The sequence below is a fragment of the Rhipicephalus microplus genome, unplaced genomic scaffold, assembly GCF_043290135.1.
Source record: "Rhipicephalus microplus isolate Deutch F79 unplaced genomic scaffold, USDA_Rmic scaffold_198, whole genome shotgun sequence".
Lineage (NCBI taxonomy): Eukaryota > Metazoa > Arthropoda > Arachnida > Ixodida > Ixodidae > Rhipicephalus > Rhipicephalus microplus.
In genome coordinates, this window is record NW_027464769.1 from 177,717 (window position 1) to 198,566 (window position 20,850).

Sequence of the window (20,850 nt, forward strand, 5' to 3'; positions counted from 1 at the left end):
AAGTGGTTCCAGGGCTTACATTTGGGAACTCAGCTGTGTGTATGAAGTCGCAGGTGCAATTAGGAATGGATGTAATTCAAAGTGCTGTGGGACTTCTCGCTCTGGGTGCTCACGGGGACACGACGAATGAGGCAGTAGAGGTGGATTTAGGATGGGCAGGCTTTGAAGCAAGGTAAGCTCAGAGCAAAATGAGGTTTGAAGAGAGGCTTAGGAAAATGAGGGGGACTACATGGGCAGGGAAGGTGTGCAGGTATAGGAATAGCGTGCGCACAAAGTGGAGGAAAAGAACAAGGGGGCTCACCAGTAAATATACGACTGGCAGTGTGGGCGGTAGGGCAACAAAAGGCATCAAGCGGAAAGTCGGAGTGGCGGAGGGGATTTATTGTATGACAGAGATGGAAAATAGGCCGGCTCCCAGTAACTACGAAAAGGGCAAGAACGAAATAAAGCGGGAGAGGTTTTGTGATAATTCGAGTAGAAGCGCTTTACTGTTAGAAGCGAGGTCGGGTTGCCTTAGAATGCGTAGTCATAAAGCGAGATTCGATAAAGAAGAGGAACAATGTGCATGCTGTGGGGGAGCTAAGAAAATGACGGAACACGTTCTGATCGAATGCGGCGATATCCACCCTTGTATAAGTGTGGGTACACGCCTACATGAGGCTTTGGGTTTCAGGGACAAACACGGAAAGCTGGAACACGTCCGCGGTGGAATCAAGTAAGAGACTGTTATACTCGTGTCACACGGGCGTTTCGAATGCCATTGAACCGATAGTCCATTGACGCAACTGACAAGAACGCGCTACCACACGGGTAATTTCGAAGGCCATCCAGTCAACGGAACCCCCCGCTCTTCCGTTGAAACGTCAAAAGCTATTGAGCGACGGAAGCGGAAACAACGCAAACGTACACTCTCGTTCCCAGCAACGGGCTGGCTCACCGTGCTCGTTATCGCCCCATGTTATCACCTGTCTGTTTCCACCGCCATATTGCGCGCAGCATTCTGAAGCTGTGCCCTGCTTTTTATGTGTGTGCGCCTATGTGAAACAGTGAGTTCTGGGACGTGTTTTTTTTCGGCCGATGTAGTTACTGCTTTTGTACGTTTTGGGCAAAATCAATGACGCGTCGCTGCCAAAAAAAAAAAAAAACACTCTAGCGCCATGCCAACTGTGGGGTGAGCAAAAAACAGCGTTTCTCATGTATACTTGTGGGAGGACCGCCTGTCTAAGTGATTCTTAAAAGAGAGAAAAGAAGATAAAAGTGAGCCCCGTAACTCTCTGCTTCATGTGCGACACCAAAATAGTAGCTCACAAGGGATGGGGGTAAGGAGGGATCAAAAGGATAGGATTAAAAGGTATAGAGATAGAGATAGAAGGAATGAGAGAGCGGGGTGCAGGGAGAGCGACACCCAGAAGCAAGGAGAAAATAGGAAAGATGGACATGGTCGCAGAAGTCCGAGGACGGGGCACCACTTAGCGAGAGCTGTTGTCGGCCTCAGGAGATGGCGTAGCGTGAGCCAGTCGGCCAGAGCTGTGCTGTCGTCGGAGATCGCGGGGCACAATCGGTTGGCACAAAATCCATCGAGCGAGTCTAAAGAACCGCCTGAGTACGCGGAACGCTCTTTTGAAAAATGGGCAGATCCCACGTACAGTGGGAATCAATGATATGCGAAGCACGAATGAGAAATGTTGACATGCCACTTTAAAATCAGCACAAGGTTACGAAGTGGAGGTAAACGATGCCGTAAATGACTTCCGTGCCATGATTATCATGTTTGGATGTGTTGTTTACCTTCCTCATCTATTCGCGTCATGTGATACCAAATGTAGTATATGCGGAGCTAGCGAAACTACCGTGAGCTTGCTATGAGCGTAGTATGTTGTCATGTTCTTACATGACTTGCGGGTCAGGATTATAGTGTTTGCACAAGTCATATATTTCGTCATCCATTGACGTCACGTAACAGCAAATTGGGTATACGTAAAGCTAGGAAAACAACGGCTACGAGCACATCATGATGAGCCCAATATACTCCAATGTAGCGTTGACGCACGCGCACGCTAGGCAAAGCGACGCTACGTTAGCAAAACGCGAGCACACTATAGTTTGACGCCAGGCGCGAGTAGCGTCCGTCGGCGCAGCCCAACGGTAACCGGCGCGAAACGCGACATGCTGCATTTCGCGCCGATGCGTTACCCAGACAACACTGCGTCTCTCTCTTTTCGTGACGGAGGGATGCCGGATGCGCTGAAACGCACATGCATCAAAGCAACGCAGCGCGGCGCACGCCTGCGAGTACATGGCAGGACCGGCGCCTGGCGTGGCGACGCCGGCGAGCACGCGCACCGCGTCACGTAGAAATGTATTGGCGCCTTGACTGTGGCATGTAGTGATGTTCTCACGTGATACGCATCTCATAATTATCATGTTTGCACCAGTCGCATACCTTCGCCATCCATTGGCGTCGCGTAATACCGAGTTTGTTACATGTGTGAAGCTAGCGAAACGGCCGCGAGTGCATCATCAGTGTGTTATGTAATCAAGTTGTTACATGACACGCATGTCGTGATTATTATGTTTTAATGTGTCATTTACCGATCTCGTCCGTTCGCGCCGCGTGATACCGAGTTTGGTACATGTGAAGCTAGCAAAACGTCTGCGAGTGCATCATGAGCGCAGCATGTAGTCATGTTGTTACATGACACGCATCTCATGTTTATTACGTTTGCACCAGTATCATACCTTCGTCATCCATTCACGTCTCGTAATACCAAATTTGGTATAAGTGAAGCTAGCGAAACGGCCGCCAGCGCATCATGAGCGTGGCATGTAGTCACGTTGTTACTTGACACGCATCTCATGATTATCGTGTTTGCACCATTGACATACCTTTGTCATCCATTCACGTACATTGATACCAAATTTGTTATATGTGACGCTAGTGAAACGGCTGCGAGCGCATCATGAGCGTGCCATGTAGTCATGTTGTTACATGACACGCATGCCATGATTTTCTTGTAAGGGTCTGTTGCTTGTGTTCGCCATGCAATCATGCTATACCATACCAGTTTTGCAGCATGCCATGTGAACGAAACCACCACAAGAGCTGCAGGAGCGTGAAATAAATTATGACATTCATGACATACATGCCATAATGTTCATGTTAAGACTAGTTAAATATGTTATTTATACAGTCATGTTATGCCATAGCGAGTTTGGTATTGATACCACTGCCGAAACGGTCAGGAGAGCTAAACGTCGTAAGCGGCTATACAGATAGATAGATAGATAGATGATGGATGATTGATATGTGGGGTTTAACGTCCCAAAACCACCATATGATTATGAGAGATGCCGTAGTGGAGGGCTCCAGAAATTTTGACCACCTGGGGTTCTTTAACATGCACCTAAATCTGAGCACACGGGCCTGCAACATTTCCGCCTCCATCGAAAATGCAGCTGCCGCAGCCGGGATTTGAACCCGCGACCTGCGGGTCAGCAGCTGAGTACCTTAGCCACTAGACCACTGCGGCGGGGCATAGATAGATAGATAGATAGATAGATAGATAGATAGATAGATAGATAGATAGATAGATAGATACGCTCAAAGTCACCGAAATTCACTAAAGAATGCTTCGCATTAAAAACTTCTTGCCAAACAGTGGCACGCTCTCCACGAACCAACTCGTCTAGCGAGAGAAAGACCACCTTTCTCCGTCTACGCAGCACTCGGTAACCACGTCCGTGGTCGCCATAAATTTGTTTAGGAGCAGCAGCTTTTCTTCAATGGCGTGGGCGTCCCTTCATCGCTTCAGTGCCTGCATCGAGTTGCGTGATAGCACCCATGTAAAAAAAAAAAAAACAGATCCAGCGTCCAGTGGGAATCGCTGATATGCAAACCACGAATGAGAAGGGTTGATAAGTCACTGTAAAATCAGCACAACGTTACGAGGCAGAGGTAAATTATGCGGTGCATGACTTCCATATCATGATTATCATGTTTGCACGTATTAGTTACCTTTGCGTCTATTCGCGTCACCTGATACCAAATTTACTATTAGTGGAGCCAGCGAAATGGCCTAGAGCGTGCTGTGAACGTAGCATGTAGTCCAGCTTTACATGACACGCATGCCATAATTATCATGCTTGGACGTGTCATTTACATTCTTCGTCCATTCAATTGATTGATTGATATGTGGGGTTTAACGTCCCAAACCCACAATATGATTATGAGAGACGCCGTAGTGGAGGGCTCCGGAAATTGAGACCACCTGGGGTTCTTTAACGTGCACCCAAATGTGAGCACACGGGCCTACAACATTTCCGCCTCCATCGGAAATGCAGTGGCCGCAGCCGGGATTTGAACCCGCGACCTGCGGGTCAGCAGGCGAGTACCTTAGCCACTAGGCCACCGCGGCGGGGCTCGTCGTCCATTCAAGTCACTTAGTACAATATTTGGTACATGTGAAGCTAGCGAAACGGCGCTGAGTGCATCATGAAGGGCCCAATATAGTCCTACGTAACGTTGGCGCGCGCAAGCTGGGCGCAGCGACGCCACGCAAGCAGAACGCGAGCACTCAAATAGTCTGACGCAAGGCGTGACCAGCGTTCGTCGGCGCGGCCCGGCGGCAACCGGCGCGAAATGCAACATGCTGCATTTCGCGCCGACGACGCTACTCAGGCAGCATAGCGTCTGCTTCTCTTCGTGACGGAGGGACGCGCGCTCTAACGCGCAGGCGTCAAAGCAACCCAGCGCGGCGCCTGGCTTGGCATCGCCTGGCTTGGCATCGTTGCGTGACGCAACAAAACGAACGCCGGCCTGCACACGCGCCGGGTCACGTCGAAGTGTGTTGTACCCTTGAGTGTGGCATGTTGTCATGTTCTTACGTGGCACACATCTCATGATTATCATGTTTGCACCGGTCACATAGCATCGTCATTCATTCGTCCCATAATACTGAATTTGGTACATGTCAAGATAGCAAAACGGCCACGAGCGCATCACGAGCGTGGCATGTAATCATGCTCTTACGTGACACGCATGTCATGGTTTTCATGTTAGAGTGTGTCGCTTGTGTTCACCATGCAGTCATGTCAGACCATACAAGTTTTGCAACATGCCATGTGAACGAAACAACCACAAGGGCAGGAAGACCATGAAATGTAAATCATGATATTCGTGACATATACTTCAACATTGTCATGTTATGACAAGTCATTTATGCTCGTCATACAGTCATGTTATGCCATAAAAATTTTGGTATCGATACTGTTATCGAAACGGCATAGATAGATAGATAGATAGATAGATAGATAGATAGATAGATAGATAGATAGATACGCTGAAAGTCACCGAAGTTCGCCAAGAAATGCTTCGCATTTAAAACCATTCCAACCTTCTCATTTCGAACTTCTGCTCCGTGATTGCTCATGACGGCAGAAGCTTACAAAGCAAGTCACTGCGGCCTCCGCAAAGTGTAAACACACACCGCACTGCACAAACACAACCACAAAACGGCAGCCCCACTTGCTTATTTGGTGACAGCAGTGCCGCGGTTTCACTGCTCAACAACCTAAACACCAAACATACATTAGGTATGTACAAACATTTTATTGAAATGCTTATACAAAAATAACAGACGCATGCACGCTTTCAGATGCATTTATATGATTTTATTCACGAAAAGATGAAAACGAAACCAAAGATTTGCATCGCTACCAACCAATTTCAGCAAAAACACCTTAACCACTCAACGGCCTTTGAAAACTGCCGTGTAACAGCTCGAAAACTCGATCGAGTTGATGGAGCTGGGGAATTTCGACGGCCGTCGACTCGATGGCCAGTCAAAAGTATTCGTGTGACACCAGTATTTACCTTCGTTGGTTTCTACGTTGACATGTCCCTTCCATACGTTGCTTCACCCGATTTCCTCCTTTCCATTACATCCATTCATTCAATCAATTTTTCTCTTTTTCTCCTTCTCACGCCGACAGCCAACCAGTGCAGCTGCTCCAGCAGTCGCACGGGCCTCTTCAGCCTACATACCGGCGGCTGGCTGCTCTCCGGCGCCGTTCTCTTCTTCCTGCTCACCTTCACTGTGCCCATGTTGGTCTCCTCCGCCTCCATGGTGCTGGGCATCGCCATCGAGCGCTTTGTGTGCCACCCGTTGGAGAGTCCCACGGCACCAGAGTGCCGCCATGTGCTTGCCTTCGCCCACGACACCCTGATACCGGTGAGGTTTGGCCCATAAGCCACCCAGAAGTCGAAATATAGTTGTCATTTTGCGGGGAAGATGTGCGAGAGTCTACAACGAACACGCAGTTACGAGGATATGTCTCCAAACGGCGCCGCAAGTAACAGCGGATTTGCGTGCGCTGGACGATCTAAAATTGGCCCTTGCTCGTTTCACTCTTGCCTTAGTTCGACTCCTTGACGAGGAGTGTCGAAAGACACAGAGGGATTGTTTCTTGGGACAGTGTGTAGGGATTGTTACTTACAAATTGCGGGGCGCCTGCGGCACGTAACACTGCCGTGTTTGGCATTGTTGATATTGACGACTTACAAAACTCAATGCGTTGGTTTACTTCAAATGTCGAAAATTATTGGATGTTGTTTTGGACTTATTTAGTGTTCTCATGAAACAGTTTCGACACATTCTGAAATTGCGCAAGAAAAAATGATACGCCGGCAACAGTGCAACATGACATAACCGTATTATTTGAACACGGTGACCAAAGAACTGAAGGTATGCGAAGCTTTTCTTTTTTTTTTTCACCGCAACGTTAAGAGATAACTGCATAAGCGACCCCTTAATTATGTTTTTCAATGCCAGTGCAAGCGCGCGCTCCTCAATGGGAGCCGCCGGTCCGTTTTAATTCAAGGAGTGACATGGGAGCGCTGCTTCCGTTACACGTGCGTCCAAGTGAAGTGAAGTGAAATGAACTTCATTTGGTCATGAAGAACTGGTCAGACACCCCCCCCATAAGAGAGGTCCGCCACAGTTGCTGGCCGTGTCCACGCCGGGTCTGGAAGACCGTGGCCCTCCGCTCGTTCGCAGGCCGCCTCTACTGCCGAGTATTGAACTGAGAGTTCGGGGCTTTTAAGAGCCCTCTACCAGTCTTCTTCTGTGCTGAATTTTGCGCCATGTATCACCGGGCACTGCCAGAGCATGTAAGCGAGTGTGCAGTTATGTGCCTCACAACTAGGGCATCCTGGAGTTATGGCATCAGCAAAGTGGCTGAAGGTGCTACGAGATGGGAATGAACCTGCCTGTAGCATCCGAAGAACCGACGACTGCGGCCGAGTGAGCTTAGAATGCGAAAGCAGGTACCTCCACCTAGACAACTGATAATGGGACGTTACTTCGTTAAAGGTGACAAGTGGATTTTTAAAGTCATCCGCGAACCCACCTCCGTACCCTCCCGGACAGCCGCGGCACGTGATTTCTCGCGCATGTTTATGGGCGATTTCGTCGGCGTTGGGAAGAGTCGGATGCACCTCTGAGCCCATGTGGGCCGGAAACCAGGTGATTGTGTGGTAGCCTACTACACCCCTGGAATTTAAAATAGCGGTAACCTTCCTAGAGATTACCCCCGAGGCAAAGGCCCGGGTGGCAGCCCTGGAGTCAGTAAATATCTCTGGACGCGAAGGGTCCGTCTTCGCCAAGACTATCGCTACCTGCTCTGCTACGGAGGCAGACGCTTTCCTCACGGGTGCTGAGTTGATGACGCGACCGCGGTGATCAACGACCACAGCTGCAAAACAATCTGAGCGGCCATACTGCGCCACATCGACGAAAGCTACACTGCGCGTGGACATAGCCACGAAATCAAGGAGAGATTTGGCCCCTGCCTTTCGCTGGCCAACATTGTACTGTGGATGAACGTTACGCGGGGAGGGTGCCACCTCGTACGTGCCCCTCATTGTTTGTGATAAGATCTTCTGTTCCTCCCCTGCCGTATGATGATATACCAGCGACTGTAGGAGACGCTGCCCAGCTTACGTGGAGGATAGTCGCGCAACCTAAAGTACTGTTTGTGCCTCGGTCACCTCCGTGATAGTGTTGTGCATGCCCAGACTCACGAGCCTGTCCGTGCTGGTGCTCATAGGGAGGCCTAGTACCCTTTTGATGCTTTTATGTAATAAAGTGTCGAGTTTATTCTCCTCGCGTTTAGACCAATTTAGTGAGGATGCCACGTAATTAATGTGGCTCATGAGGAATTCATGGAGGAGCCGAAGGAGATTGCTCTCTCCCAGCCCTCCCCTGCGGCTTGAAACCGTCAGTATTAGTCTGAGCATGTTCTCCGTTTTGGAGGTGATGTGAGCCAAAACCTGCGAACTTCTGCCGTCGGATTCAAGAAGGAACCCTAGCACCCGAATACAATTGGTTCTTGTAATCGACTGCCCAACCCGTGTGGATATAGTAATCTGCACCTGATCAAGCAGTGACTCGTTCCTTCCTGCGGGTCGAATTGGTCGATATAGAAGCAACTCCTGCTCATCCCGAAACCTGGAAAACCGCTGAGCATCGATAACTTAAGGCCCATATCACTCACATCTTGCGTTGAAAAGTAGCTGATCATGCAATACTCAAGCGTATCACGGACCACATTGAGAGCAATGGGCTCTTTCGACACAACATTATTGGCTTCCGCAGGGCACTGCCCACACAGGACGCCATGTTGATGTTAAGAGAACACATATGTTACGGCCTCCTCCACTGGCGCAAAGCCATATTAGCCCTGGACCTCACCAAGGCCTTTGACACCGTAAAACATGAACACATACTGGGTGAAATATCGCACATGAACCTAGGCGAGAAATTCTACAACTACATTAAAGGCTTTCTGGCGAACCTAACCGCCACCATACGCATAGGAGAGCAATGCGGCGAACCTGAACGACTCGGAAATATCGGCACCCCACAAGGGTCAGTGCTCTCGCCATTGATCTTTAATGTGGCGATGCACAGGTTGTCGGAGAAGCTCGCTCAAATCCCATCCGTGCACCATGCCATATACGCGGATGATATTACCATATGGGTCCCATGTGGCCACTCATATTGCCACGTTCCATTTCCCAAGTTTTTGTTATCGTCCGAAAACACCGCACGATTCTCAGCGCAAACTGCGCCTGCAGTTTTCTAGAAGGTTCCGGACTGTAGTAGATCATTTCGATAAGATCACGCCCACTGTGCGAACGGTACAGATTGTTCTGGAAACTACGCCACCGCCACCGATAACGCTAGAACATTCGACGGCAAGAGTATAAATGCCGACGCGCTTCGCCGCTTGTCAGTTGTTGATCGAAGGTCGACGCTCCGTTCGCCGCTATCAGTCCGAGACTGCTATCTGTGCGAGACTGCTGCTGTAATTGGACTTTCAGTTTACCGGGCACAGGTTCGCCCAAATAAACAGTTAAATCCTAACACGAAGTCTCCTGTCTTCGGCCACGTCACGACCCCGTGACATCTGGTGGAGGTGCTGGGTACACGGCTTGACGGGGGCGTCCGGTACATGAACGAAGCAGCACCTCCACCAGATGTCACGGGGTCGTGACGTGGCCGAAGACAGGAGACTTCGTGTTAGGATTTAACTGTTCAACAGATGCTGAAGGCAGTCAGCATCTGTTGGTCACCCGAAATATTTGCGTCGCAAGAGGAATTGCAGAGCTGCGGGGAGGCGAAGCAACGGTTTTGCTCACGAATTTCAGCAATGAGTACAAACATGTGAACAAAGGAACAACGGTCGCATACATCGAAGAAATTGTCGAAGCCACCAGTGCTTTCGCCCTCGCCGATTCTGCGGAACCTGCTCAGAGGAACCAAGCCCCTCCCATAGCTTTCGACGTCAATCCCAGACTTCCGAACGATAAGCAAGAACAGCTCAATGCCGTGCTCCTGCAATACGAAGATTGCTTTTCGTCGTCATCGAAAATTCGGCAGACCCCAATCACGAAACATCGCATCATAACCGAAGAAAATGCCAGACCACTTCGTCAGAGTCCGTACAGGGTTTCGACGCGAGAACGTGAGGCCATGAAGAGACAAGTTGATGAAATGCTGCGGGATGACATTATCCAGCCGTCCAAGAGTCCATGGGCATCCCCCGTGGTGTTAGTGAAGAAAAAGGATGGGACCCTACGTTTCTGCGTCGATTATCGCCGCCTGAACAAAATCACAAGAAAGGACGTGTATCCCCTCCCACGAATAGACGACGCACTTGATCGGCTCCATAACGCCAAGTACTTTTCGTCAATGGACCTTAAGACTGGCTATTGGCAAATCGAAGTCGACGAAAGAGACCGAGAGAAGACGGCGTTCATAACACCGGACGGCCTCTCCGAGTTTAAGGTGATGCCCTTCGGCCTTTGCTCAGCGCCTGCAACGTTTCAACGCGTTATGGATACAGTACTGGCAGGATTGAAGTGGCAGACTTGCCTTGTGTACTTGGACGACGTCGTCGTGTTTTCCTCGAGTTTCGACGAGCATCTTCGGCGCCTTGAAGCTGTACTTCAAGCCATCAAGACTTCCGGACTCACACTGAAGCCAGAAAAGTGCAGATTTGCGTATGAGGAGCTCTTGTTTCTGGGGCACGTTATCAGCAAGTCTGGAGTTCGTCCCGATCCACGGAAAACAGCCGCCATCGCCGACTTTCCGCCGCCCACTGACAAGAAAGCCGTGCGCCGATTTCTGGGCCTGTGTGCCTATTATAGGCGGTTCGTGAAAAACTTCGCCCGCATCGCCGATCCTCTCACTAACCTTACCAAGGCCGACGTGGAGTTTAAGTGGGAAACGCCGCAGGAACACGCTTTCCAGGAGCTTAAACATCGCCTCCAGACGCCTCCGTTACTTGCCCATTTCGACGAATTTGCCGAGACAGAAATACATACTGACGCAAGCAGCGTAGGTCTTGGCGCCGTTCTTGTGCAGAGGGCTGACGGACTTGAAAGGGTTATTAGTTACGCCAGCCGATCGCTATCCAAAGCAGAAGCAAATTATTCCACAACAGAAAAGGAGTGCCTCGCCATCATCTGGGCTACGTCGAAATTTCGCCCCTACCTCTACGGCAGGCCCTTCAAAGTTGTGAGCGACCACCACGCATTGTGTTGGCTAGCCACCTTGAAGGACCCCTCAGGTCGCCTCGCACGATGGAGCCTGAGACTTCAAGAATATGACATTACTGTCATTTACAAGTCCGGCAAAAAACACTCCGACGCCGACTGTCTCTCTCGTGCGCCTGTCGACCAACCGCTACCCGACGACCCGGATGACGACTACTTCTTAGGAACGATAACTACCGACGACTTCGCTGAACGACAGAGGGCCGACCCGGAACTTAAGGCCCTAATAGAATACCTCGAAGGCAGGACCGCCGAAGTCCCGAAGATATTCAAGCGCACACTCGCGTCGTTCTTTCTACGAAACGGTCTTCTACAAAAGAAAAACTTTTCACCGCTTCGAGCTAAGTACCTTCTTGTGGTGCCTTCAGCTCTGCGACCAGAACTCCTGCAGGCCCTTCACGACGATCCGACGGCAGGGCACCTCGGTGTTTCTCGCACGCTCGCGAGGGGACAAGAAAGGTACTACTGGCCACGTCTTACCACCGACGTCACTCGTTATGTGAGAACATGCCGGGACTGTCAGCGACGCAAGACACCGCCGACAAAGCCAGCGGGACTTCTGCAGCCAATTGATCCACCTTGCCGACCTTTCCAGCAGATTGGTATGGACCTACTTGGGCCGTTCCCGACGTCGGCTTTCGGAAACAAGTGGATCGTGGTAGCTACCGACTACCTCACCCGCTACGCCGAGACAAAAGCCCTGCCAAAAGGCAGTGCATCCGAAGTAGCTAAATTCTTCGTCGAAAATATCGTCCTACGTCATGGCGCCCCAGAGGTCCTTATCACCGACAGAGGAACGGCATTCACTGCCGACTTAACTCAAGCAATCTTGGCATACAGCCAAACAAACCACCGCCGGACGACAGCGTACCACCCACAGACCAACGGCCTCACCGAGCGGCTTAACAAGACGATCGCCGACATGCTGTCAATGTACGTCGATGTCGAACACAAGACGTGGGACGCCATTCTTCCGTATGTGACCTTCGCATACAACACGGCGGTGCAGGAGACGACGCAGATATCGCCATACAAATTGGTCTACGGAAGGAGCCCGGCAACGACGCTCGATGCCATGTTACCCAACGTCACCGACGAAGAAAACCTCGATGTGAGCGAGTACCTTCAACGCGCCGAAGAAGCCCGACAACTTGCGCGTCTCCGTATCAAGAATCAACAGACGACCGACAGCCACCGTTACAACCTTCGACGACGCTTCGTGGAATACCAGCCCGGTGAACGTGTTTGGGTGTGGACGCCGATACGCCGACGTGGACTAAGTGAAAAGCTTCTGCGACGGTACTTCGGACCGTACAGGGTGGTTCGACGGCTCGGCCCACTTGATTACGAGGTTGTCCCCGACGGCATCACGAACTCTCAACGACGCCGATCGCGACCTGAAGTCGTCCATGTCGCGCGCCTCAAGCCGTTTCATGCGCGTTAACAAACTGAACTAGTGTTTTTTTTTGTATTATTGTTGTATCGTAATTTATTCATTGTACTTTCTTGCATTATTATTGTACTTTCATCTTTAGTTAAAGCATCGGGACGATGCCTTTTTTTCAGAGGGGGGCAATGCCACGTTCCATTTCCCAAGTTTTTGTTATCGTCCGAAAACACCGCACGATTCTCAGCGCAAACTGCGCCTGCAGTTTTCTAGAAGGTTCCGTACTGTAGTAGATCATTTCGATAAGATCACGCCCACTGTGCGAACGGTACAGATTGTTCTGGAAGCTACGCCACCGCCACCGATAACGCTAGAACATTCGACGGCAAGAGTATAAATGCCGACGCGCTTCGCCGCTTGTCAGTTGTTGATCGAAGGTCGACGCTCCGTTCGCCGCTATCAGTCCGAGACTGCTATCTGTGCGAGACTGCTGCTGTAATTGGACTTTCAGTTTACCGGGCACAGGTTCGCCCAAATAAACAGTTAAATCCTAACACGAAGTCTCCTGTCTTCGGCCACGTCACGACCCCGTGACAATATGGTGCCTTAGAAGGAATCCTTCAACAAGTATTGACTACAACTGAAGAATTTCTTAAGCCAACTGGACTCGCACAGCCCCCCACTAAATCTACTCTAACGCTCTTTCATCCTCGACGAAATTCGGGTGAAGAGGAGCAGCAAGTAGTGCTCAAAGCTGAGAACAACCAAACGATACCGCAAGACGGTCAAAGTACTAGGGCTAACGTTAAGCGCCAAGGAGGGCCACAGCAAAGAAGCACTTAAGCACCTTGAAAAAAGCCCGAACAATTTTTCAAGAGGCATTGCTAGAATCGCCAACAAGAGAGCAGGCCTCCTAGAAGACAACATCATGAAGGCGTATGACTCCTTTCTCGTAAGTCACGTAGCATACGCGTTCCCGTTTCTGAAACTTACGAAGGCTGAAATCAAAAAGGTCGACTCCATGCTCCGCAAGGGACTGAAAACGGCACTCGGCTTGCCCAATAGCACGAGCAACGAGAAACTCGAGCAACTTCGTCTGCACAACACAGCCGAAGAAATTTTTGAGGCTCAGAGAGTGGCACAGATCACACGCCTGTCATTGACGCAGGCAGGCCATCTCATCCTACGAGACGCAGGCATTTGCCCAATTTTTCAACCAGAGAAAAGAACACAACTTGATAATGACGTGAGGAAATACATTAGGGTTGAGCCAATCCCCCGAAATGTTCACCCTACGTTCAACAAAGGGTGAAGGAAGGACAGAGTGAGGGCGCTCATAAACAAGGCAAAAAAAAAAAACACAACACGCACGCGCTATTCGTAGAAGCCGCCCGCTACTATGGCAGGGAGGCGTTTGCCATTAGCGGTCGCTGATATAGACGGAAACCTCATAAACGCGCGAACCGTCCAAACAAGCCATGTCCACGAAGCAGAGGAACTGGCGATCGCGCTAGCCTTGCAAAGCTGCCAAGCCTACTCCACAATATACACAGACTCTAAGACGGCGGCACGAACGTTCGTGGCTGACCTAGTAGCTAGAAGCACTGGAAAACTCACCGTCAACGCAATAAGAGAGTACGAGAGCAAAGAAACCCTTGCTAAAGAAGAGAAAGCTCAAATCTACGTATCCTGGTTCCCAGCCCACATGGGACAGTTACCGAGACTCGACCACTGCAATCCCAACGAAGAGGTCAACCGCCTGGCGCGTGAGCTCACACGCCGCGCCGCGGACAACGACCCCTCGATGAGTGAGCGGTACGAGAATCTCTGCAGCCAGGACAAAGCACTCACATACCACGAGATCACTTCACATTACCGGGGACAAAGACGTGCCTTCCCAGCACCGCACTCAAAACTTAACAAAGCATAAGCTCTAACTCTCAGAAGATTGCGAACACGTACGTACATAACACAATCCACCTTACACAGAATCGGCCCCGACACACCACCCACATGCGCCCTTTGCAACCATCCTTATTGCAATTTCGAATGCATGCTCTGGATGTGCCCTGCCCATAGCGCAGCACAACTGAATACCCAAGAGGCTTGGCAGGAAGCCCTCAAGAGCAATCAATACGAGCTGCAACTACAGGCGGTCCAAAGGGCCCGGGACATCGCTACAAGCCTTCGGCTGCCAGCGCCATCCTGGGCGGAGCCTCCAGGCTGAATTAAGGGTCGGAATGGCCCTTTCTCAGCCTCCTCAGGATATGTTCAAATAAAGTCAATCTCTCTCTCTAGAAGCAACTCCGATTTAGAGGCGAATAGCTGAAGCCCTGTGACCCCGCAGAAAACGTTCTGTGATTGACAAAGTAGATTGTAGCGCCTCCTCCACTTTAGCTTTCGAACCACCCATGCATCAGACTGTATTGTCATCGGCATAAAAGACACGGTTGGTATTGGCTACAGTGGAGAGGCGCTCCGAGAGGCCTTTCATGGCTATGTTGAAAAAAAGGGGGGAAATTACCACTTCCTCCGGCATCCCCCTTGCACCAGGGTGAAGGCCTCCGATTTTAACTCGCCAATCTTTATGGTGGCTTTGCGGTCCCTGAGGAAGGCATGAACATAGGCGTGGAACTTGGGACCTAATCCCATGCGCTCTACCTCTTCCAGTATAAACTGATGTGAAATCGTATCGAAGGCCTTGGCGAGATCAAGAGCCAATATTCCTCGAGCATCTCAGGCATTGAGCGCGTGAAGCAGCTCTTCGATCTCAAGGTTCGTAAAGGGCGAGTCGATTTCTTCGAGCAGCCTTCCCTGGTAGACCGGGTAATCCAAGTCCCCGGACGGGCCAAACGGAAGGTATCGCTCTGCCAATTCCTTGAGTAAAGTGGTGTCAGTGACTTGACTGCTCCTCTGTGCTTGAACTAAGTGGTCGATTGCCAGCCTCTGATTACTTTTGGAGTTCGTCTGATCGAGTAGTACCTTCAAGAGGTTCCATTTACCTCCGGTGCACATCTGCCAATCTACTTTTGAGCAAACCTCGTTCCACTGCTGCCTAGAAAGCTCCTGACATTATTCTTCTATATCTTTATTGAGGAGAGCTATGCGTTAGCGGAGCCTCCTATTTAGCTTTTTTGTGCGCCATCTCTCAACCAGCGATTTTTTAGCCTCCAATATATGCGCAAGACACGAGTCCATCGTATCCACCTTTAGGTCAAAATAGACAGTCTTGGCGGTGAGCAGCTCATCTTCAACGAGTCACGAAAAGAGTTCCTCTAACGTGGCATATTCGGTCTGATCAGCTTTGCGGCGCTTTCTGAACTCGTCGCAGTCCATCACCCTGTACTCTTTAGGTTGAGCCGCCCGGGTTTCCTGTGTGACTGCGAGGATGAACTGATCACTTCCCAGGCTTTCCTGCAAGTTAACCCACTGAACTTTTCCCGCATTTCTGATGAATGCGAGATCCGGAGCGATGTCTCTTGAAACGAAATTGCCCAACCAGGCTGGGAACTGAGGGTCTGTGACCAGCTCCAAGGAACAGTTCGTCATTGTTTTAACAAGTTCTTTCCCTTTCACAGTGGCCTTTGGATAATCCCAGGCTGGGTGGGGTGCGTTTAAGTCACCGATAGCTACGGGCGGTGACTTGCCTGCAAGGGTAGCCGCCTTCGTGACCACCGAGGAAAACGCCTGCTTGTAATTTCGAGGGCTGCTGTAAACATTCAGTAAGAATATGCGGCCTTCAAGCCAATTATTCGGAATAATTTCAACCAGCTGAGCCTCCAAAGTAGCGTTGTTGAGCGCAACCGTGTGCTCTAAAAAGGCACATTTGTTCGAAACCAAGACAGCAAGACCACGTTGACCCTCCCCCCTAAGCGATATAGATCAATTGCCGGGCAAGGCAACCGCCGCGTCAATAGTTTCTTGTAAAGCAATCACATGCGGTTGAACCACCAATGAAGCAATGTACTGCTAGAGGGAGGCCTTACGCTTCCTGAACCCCACGCAGTTCCACTGCCAAATGACGAACTCAGTTGCGTTGGGAGCCATGGCTGCTGCTACTGGTTTGCCGACTTAACGGCACGTCCGGCACGACGGGTGGCGGCGGCGGCGGTGAAAGGACGTTCGCCTAATCAGCTCTTTTTGCTTACCCAGACTACCTGAAAACGGTTGCCGTGGCTACGGAATCACATCTTGACGTCACTGAGCCTGCGGAAGTGTTTACGTGTTTCCGGCGTCGACATCGTACCTGGACACACGGGTGGCGGCGGCGGCGGTGAAAGGACGTTCGCCTAATCAGCTCTTTTTGCTTACCCAGGTTGGTGTCCTGCATTTCGGCGGCCGGTGCTTTAGGGTTCCTGCCTTGTTGGAATCGTTGCGCTGGAGCCATTTATCAAAGTGGCGCTCCTTTACAACGTTCAAATTTCCTCCATTTATTAGACTACCTGAAAACGGTTGCCGTGGCTACGGAATCACATCTTGACGTCACTGAGCCTGCGGAAGTGTTTACGTGTTTCCGGCGTCGACATCGTACCTGGACACACGGGTGGCGGCGGCGGCGGTGAAAGGACGTTCGCCTAATCAGCTCTTTTTGCTTACCCAGGTTGGTAAATTCGCTTATTTCTCAATACCGCCTTACCGCCACCGCCGTTACCACCGTGTTTCAGTGCTTTGCTGAGTTCTCTGTGCATAATGTGCCTTTTTCCTAATTGAATGCTCCCGAATTGAGTGCGAACTGAGTGCTACTGTGAATGCCTGGACAACGTACCATGACAAGCACGTGCCAGTCTTGTGATGAGCCCCTCCCCTGTGATGGGCGTGTCCTGAAGTGCAACGAATGTGAGTCCTCTTACCATGTTGGCAGTTGTTCTGGCTGGTCGGAGACGACATTTAAGACTAAAGGAGAGAGCGGTCGCAGGGCATGGCGATGTGCTGCTTGCCGTTCATCTAAAGCGAAAAGTGGGGAGAAAACTAGCATGGACTCTGAGTTAACCATTTGCCTGGCAGATATAACTAGGAGGCTTGATGCTTTAGCAGGGCTGCCGGCTCAGGTTGGTGAGATTAAGGTCTCAATCCAGCTGTTGTCACAAAAGTACGATGACATCTTGAACTGTCAAGCTAAGCAGGAAAAGGACATTAGTAGCTTAAACAGACGCGTTGGGAAATTAGAGGCGGACTGCACCTCAAGTGATATTCAACAACTGAAAGCTACGGTGAATGATCTCGAGTTTCGTAGTCGGAGACTAAACATAGAAGTTCACGGCATCCGGGTTACGCCAGACGAGAATTTGCTGTGTAAGTTGAATGATGTGGCCAAGATTGCTAACCTGCCAGAGCTGACTGGGAATGACATCGCCGCTATCCACAGACTTCCGGCAAAGCCAAACAAAACACCCGGAATTATAGTTCGATTTGCCCAGCAATCAATTCGTGATAAGTGGCTAGGAAGGCGGAAAGCCCTAAGAGATGCTTCGAATGTTTCGATCACTGAAAACATGACCCAGCAAAACAGAGAGCTGCTGCGCAACGCAAAAGACTGGGCACAGAACAATGGCTATCGTTTTTCATGGCACTGCAACGGCAAGATTCTCGTTAGGAAAAGAGAGGGTGATAGCGCGGTTGTCATTCGTCGTTTGGGTGACCTTGATAAGCTGTGATACTGTTACCCCGCATTGCATTGTTTACTTCCTGATATTCTTTTGATACTCGTCTTAACATGTTTCCCTTAACCGCACCTATAGACCTTATTAATCTTAAAAACTTGTATGACACTTGTTGTGAAAAAAGCCTCAGTTGCGTTCATTTCAACCTTAGATCGGGAAGGAATAAACAGGATGAGCTCGAATATTTTTTTAGTGAAGCACAAGTAAATTTTGACGTTGTGATGTTTTCGGAAACGTGGTTTGCTTCGGAAGATGATGTATTTACGTTTCCAACTTATAAATCATACTACATGAACCGCACAGGCAAAAGGGGTGGTGGCGTAGCTATGCTAATCTCAAGTAAAATAGACTGTGAATTGATGTCTGAATTCTCCTGCATTTCTCCTCTATATGAAATACTCACTGTTAGATGTGGTACATCAGTGTTTTGTGTATGTTACCGCCCTCCATCAAATAATGTCCGTTTGTTTTTTTCTTTTTTAGACTCACTGTTAGAATTTGTGAGTGAAAAAAAATATGCCTTGATTTTAGGTGGTGACCTCAACATCAACATGTTAGCTGAGAGCAGTGTTAAATTAGAACTTGAATCAATGTTAAGCTCGCATTATTGTCAAAATGTTATAACGGCTCCTACGCGAATCACTTCACAGTCATCAACACTCTTAGATCTTTTTATAACAAACTTTGATACTTCCCTTGTTACGGCTGGCACTTTGATTCACAATATTAGTGACCACATGCCTATATTTATGTTTGTTAACCAACTCAATAACGTACCCAAACAAGTGCGTGCAGAATTTTCCTATAGACTTATAAATCCTGAAACACTAACCCTCTTTAGAGAGCGCTTAGGCAGAACCGACTGGAGCAATGTGTTCGCAGCGAGTGCCGCCAATTTGGCATACGATTTATTTATGAACAAGTTCACCGAAATATACCTTCAATGTTTTCCCCTAAAGTCATTTAAAACATTTAAAAAAAGTCGGAAACCTTGGGTAAATAAAGAATGCCTTAAGCTTATAAGAAAGCGGGACCAATTGTTCAAGGCATTTATTGTGAGTAAGTCCCCTGAAGCCCTCAAAGCATTTAAAAAGCACCGAAACTTTGTCACCAAACGCCTTCGTGATGAAAAGAAACTATATTATTCGAACCTGTTTAACTCAACGCAAGGGCGTACAGAAAACGTTTGGAAGGCAATTAACAGTACGCTTAATAATCCACCGGAGGAATTAACCAAAATTGTGAAAGATGGTACAGAAATTCAAGGGCCTGATTTAGCTGATGCATTTAACGACTTCTTTTTGTCAGTTGGCGGCCCTACAACCAGTAGTACTTCTTTAAAATATATGAATATTCGAAATAACCAAACAATATTTCTAGAGCCAATTTCAGAGAGTGAATTAGTAGCGACATTTTTGACACTCAGTAATAGCAAAGCCACTGACGCGGACAATATTCAGATGAAACCTGTTAAGTATGTTATTGACATACTAGCACCCTGTCTTGCCTACATTTTTAACATATGTTTGTCCACAGGACATTTCCCGCGAAACATGCAGATAGCAAAAGTGACAGTTATCTATAAAAAGGGTCCCAGAAATGACATGTCCAACTACCGCCCTATATCGATTCTACCTGTATTCTCTAAGGGTCTGGAAAAAATAATTTTGAAACGTTTGAACTCTTTTACTGACAAGTTCAACTTGATTACTTCAGCGCAGTATGGCTTCCGGAAAAATAAATCTACTGAGCTCGCGCTACTGGCACAAAAAGAATACATTCTAGAGAATTTTGAATCCCGAAATATGGTACTCGGTCTTTTTCTTGATTTCTCAAAAGCCTTTGACCTCATTAATCATAAAATTCTCCTACAAAAGTTGGACCATTACGGTATAAGAGGCGTTGCACACAAATTAATCACTTCATACTTGCAATACCGAACTCAATTCGTCGTAATTCAAGGCAAACATTCCGCAACAATATCCATTAAAACAGGCGTCCCGCAGGGAAGCATTTTGGGACCGTTTCTCTTTATACTTTACGTTAATGAGATAGTTCGTATTGATGAATCTGCCCATTACATTATATATGCTGACGACACAAGTTTGTTTTTTTCAAGCAGATGTAGCAGCGATCTAGGTAGCCGAGCGAATAACGCACTGTCTAAAATTAACACATGGGCCCAAGAAAACTCTCTAAAACTAAACATAAAAAAAACAAAAGCTGTTTTATTTCACCCCCGCCACACACAAGTTCAGTTTCCCATCATTTCGTTAAATAATTTAGAAATTGAAGTCGTCAAAAGTTTTAAATCATTAGGCGTGTATTTTTCACAAAACATGACATGGGATGATCACGTGAACCATATTATTACTAAACTATCTCGTATAATCGGCGTCATGCGCCGTCATTGCTACTATTTTCCTGTTTCTGTAAACATGCTCATATATAACTCGTTGTTTTCTTCATTATTGAATTATGCCTTTCTTGTATGGTCCACAACGACAACTGTAAACGTTTGCAAACTTACCATCTTGCAAAAGAAAGCTTTGCGTCTTGCCTCTAAATTACCACATCGCAGCCACACAGCAGAATTGTTTAAAAAACACTACATCATTCAGGTTGCATCAATATATGATTATAAACTAAGCCGTTTATATAAGTTCGGTTTATTGAAAAATAAT

At 48.7% G+C, this 20,850-nt stretch overlaps 1 protein-coding gene across 1 annotated transcript in view; it reads left to right on the top strand.

Moving 5' to 3' along the window:
* Positions 1-229: 229 nt before the first annotated feature.
* The window catches only part of LOC142791900 (uncharacterized), a 67,725-nt gene continuing 47,104 nt past the window's right edge, over positions 230-20,850 (top strand). Inside the window, exons 1-2 of the mRNA XM_075885576.1 lie at positions 230-242; positions 5,992-6,230. Of these exons, the coding sequence (XP_075741691.1) occupies positions 230-242; positions 5,992-6,230 (252 nt within the window). The remainder of the gene's footprint in view (positions 243-5,991; positions 6,231-20,850) is intronic.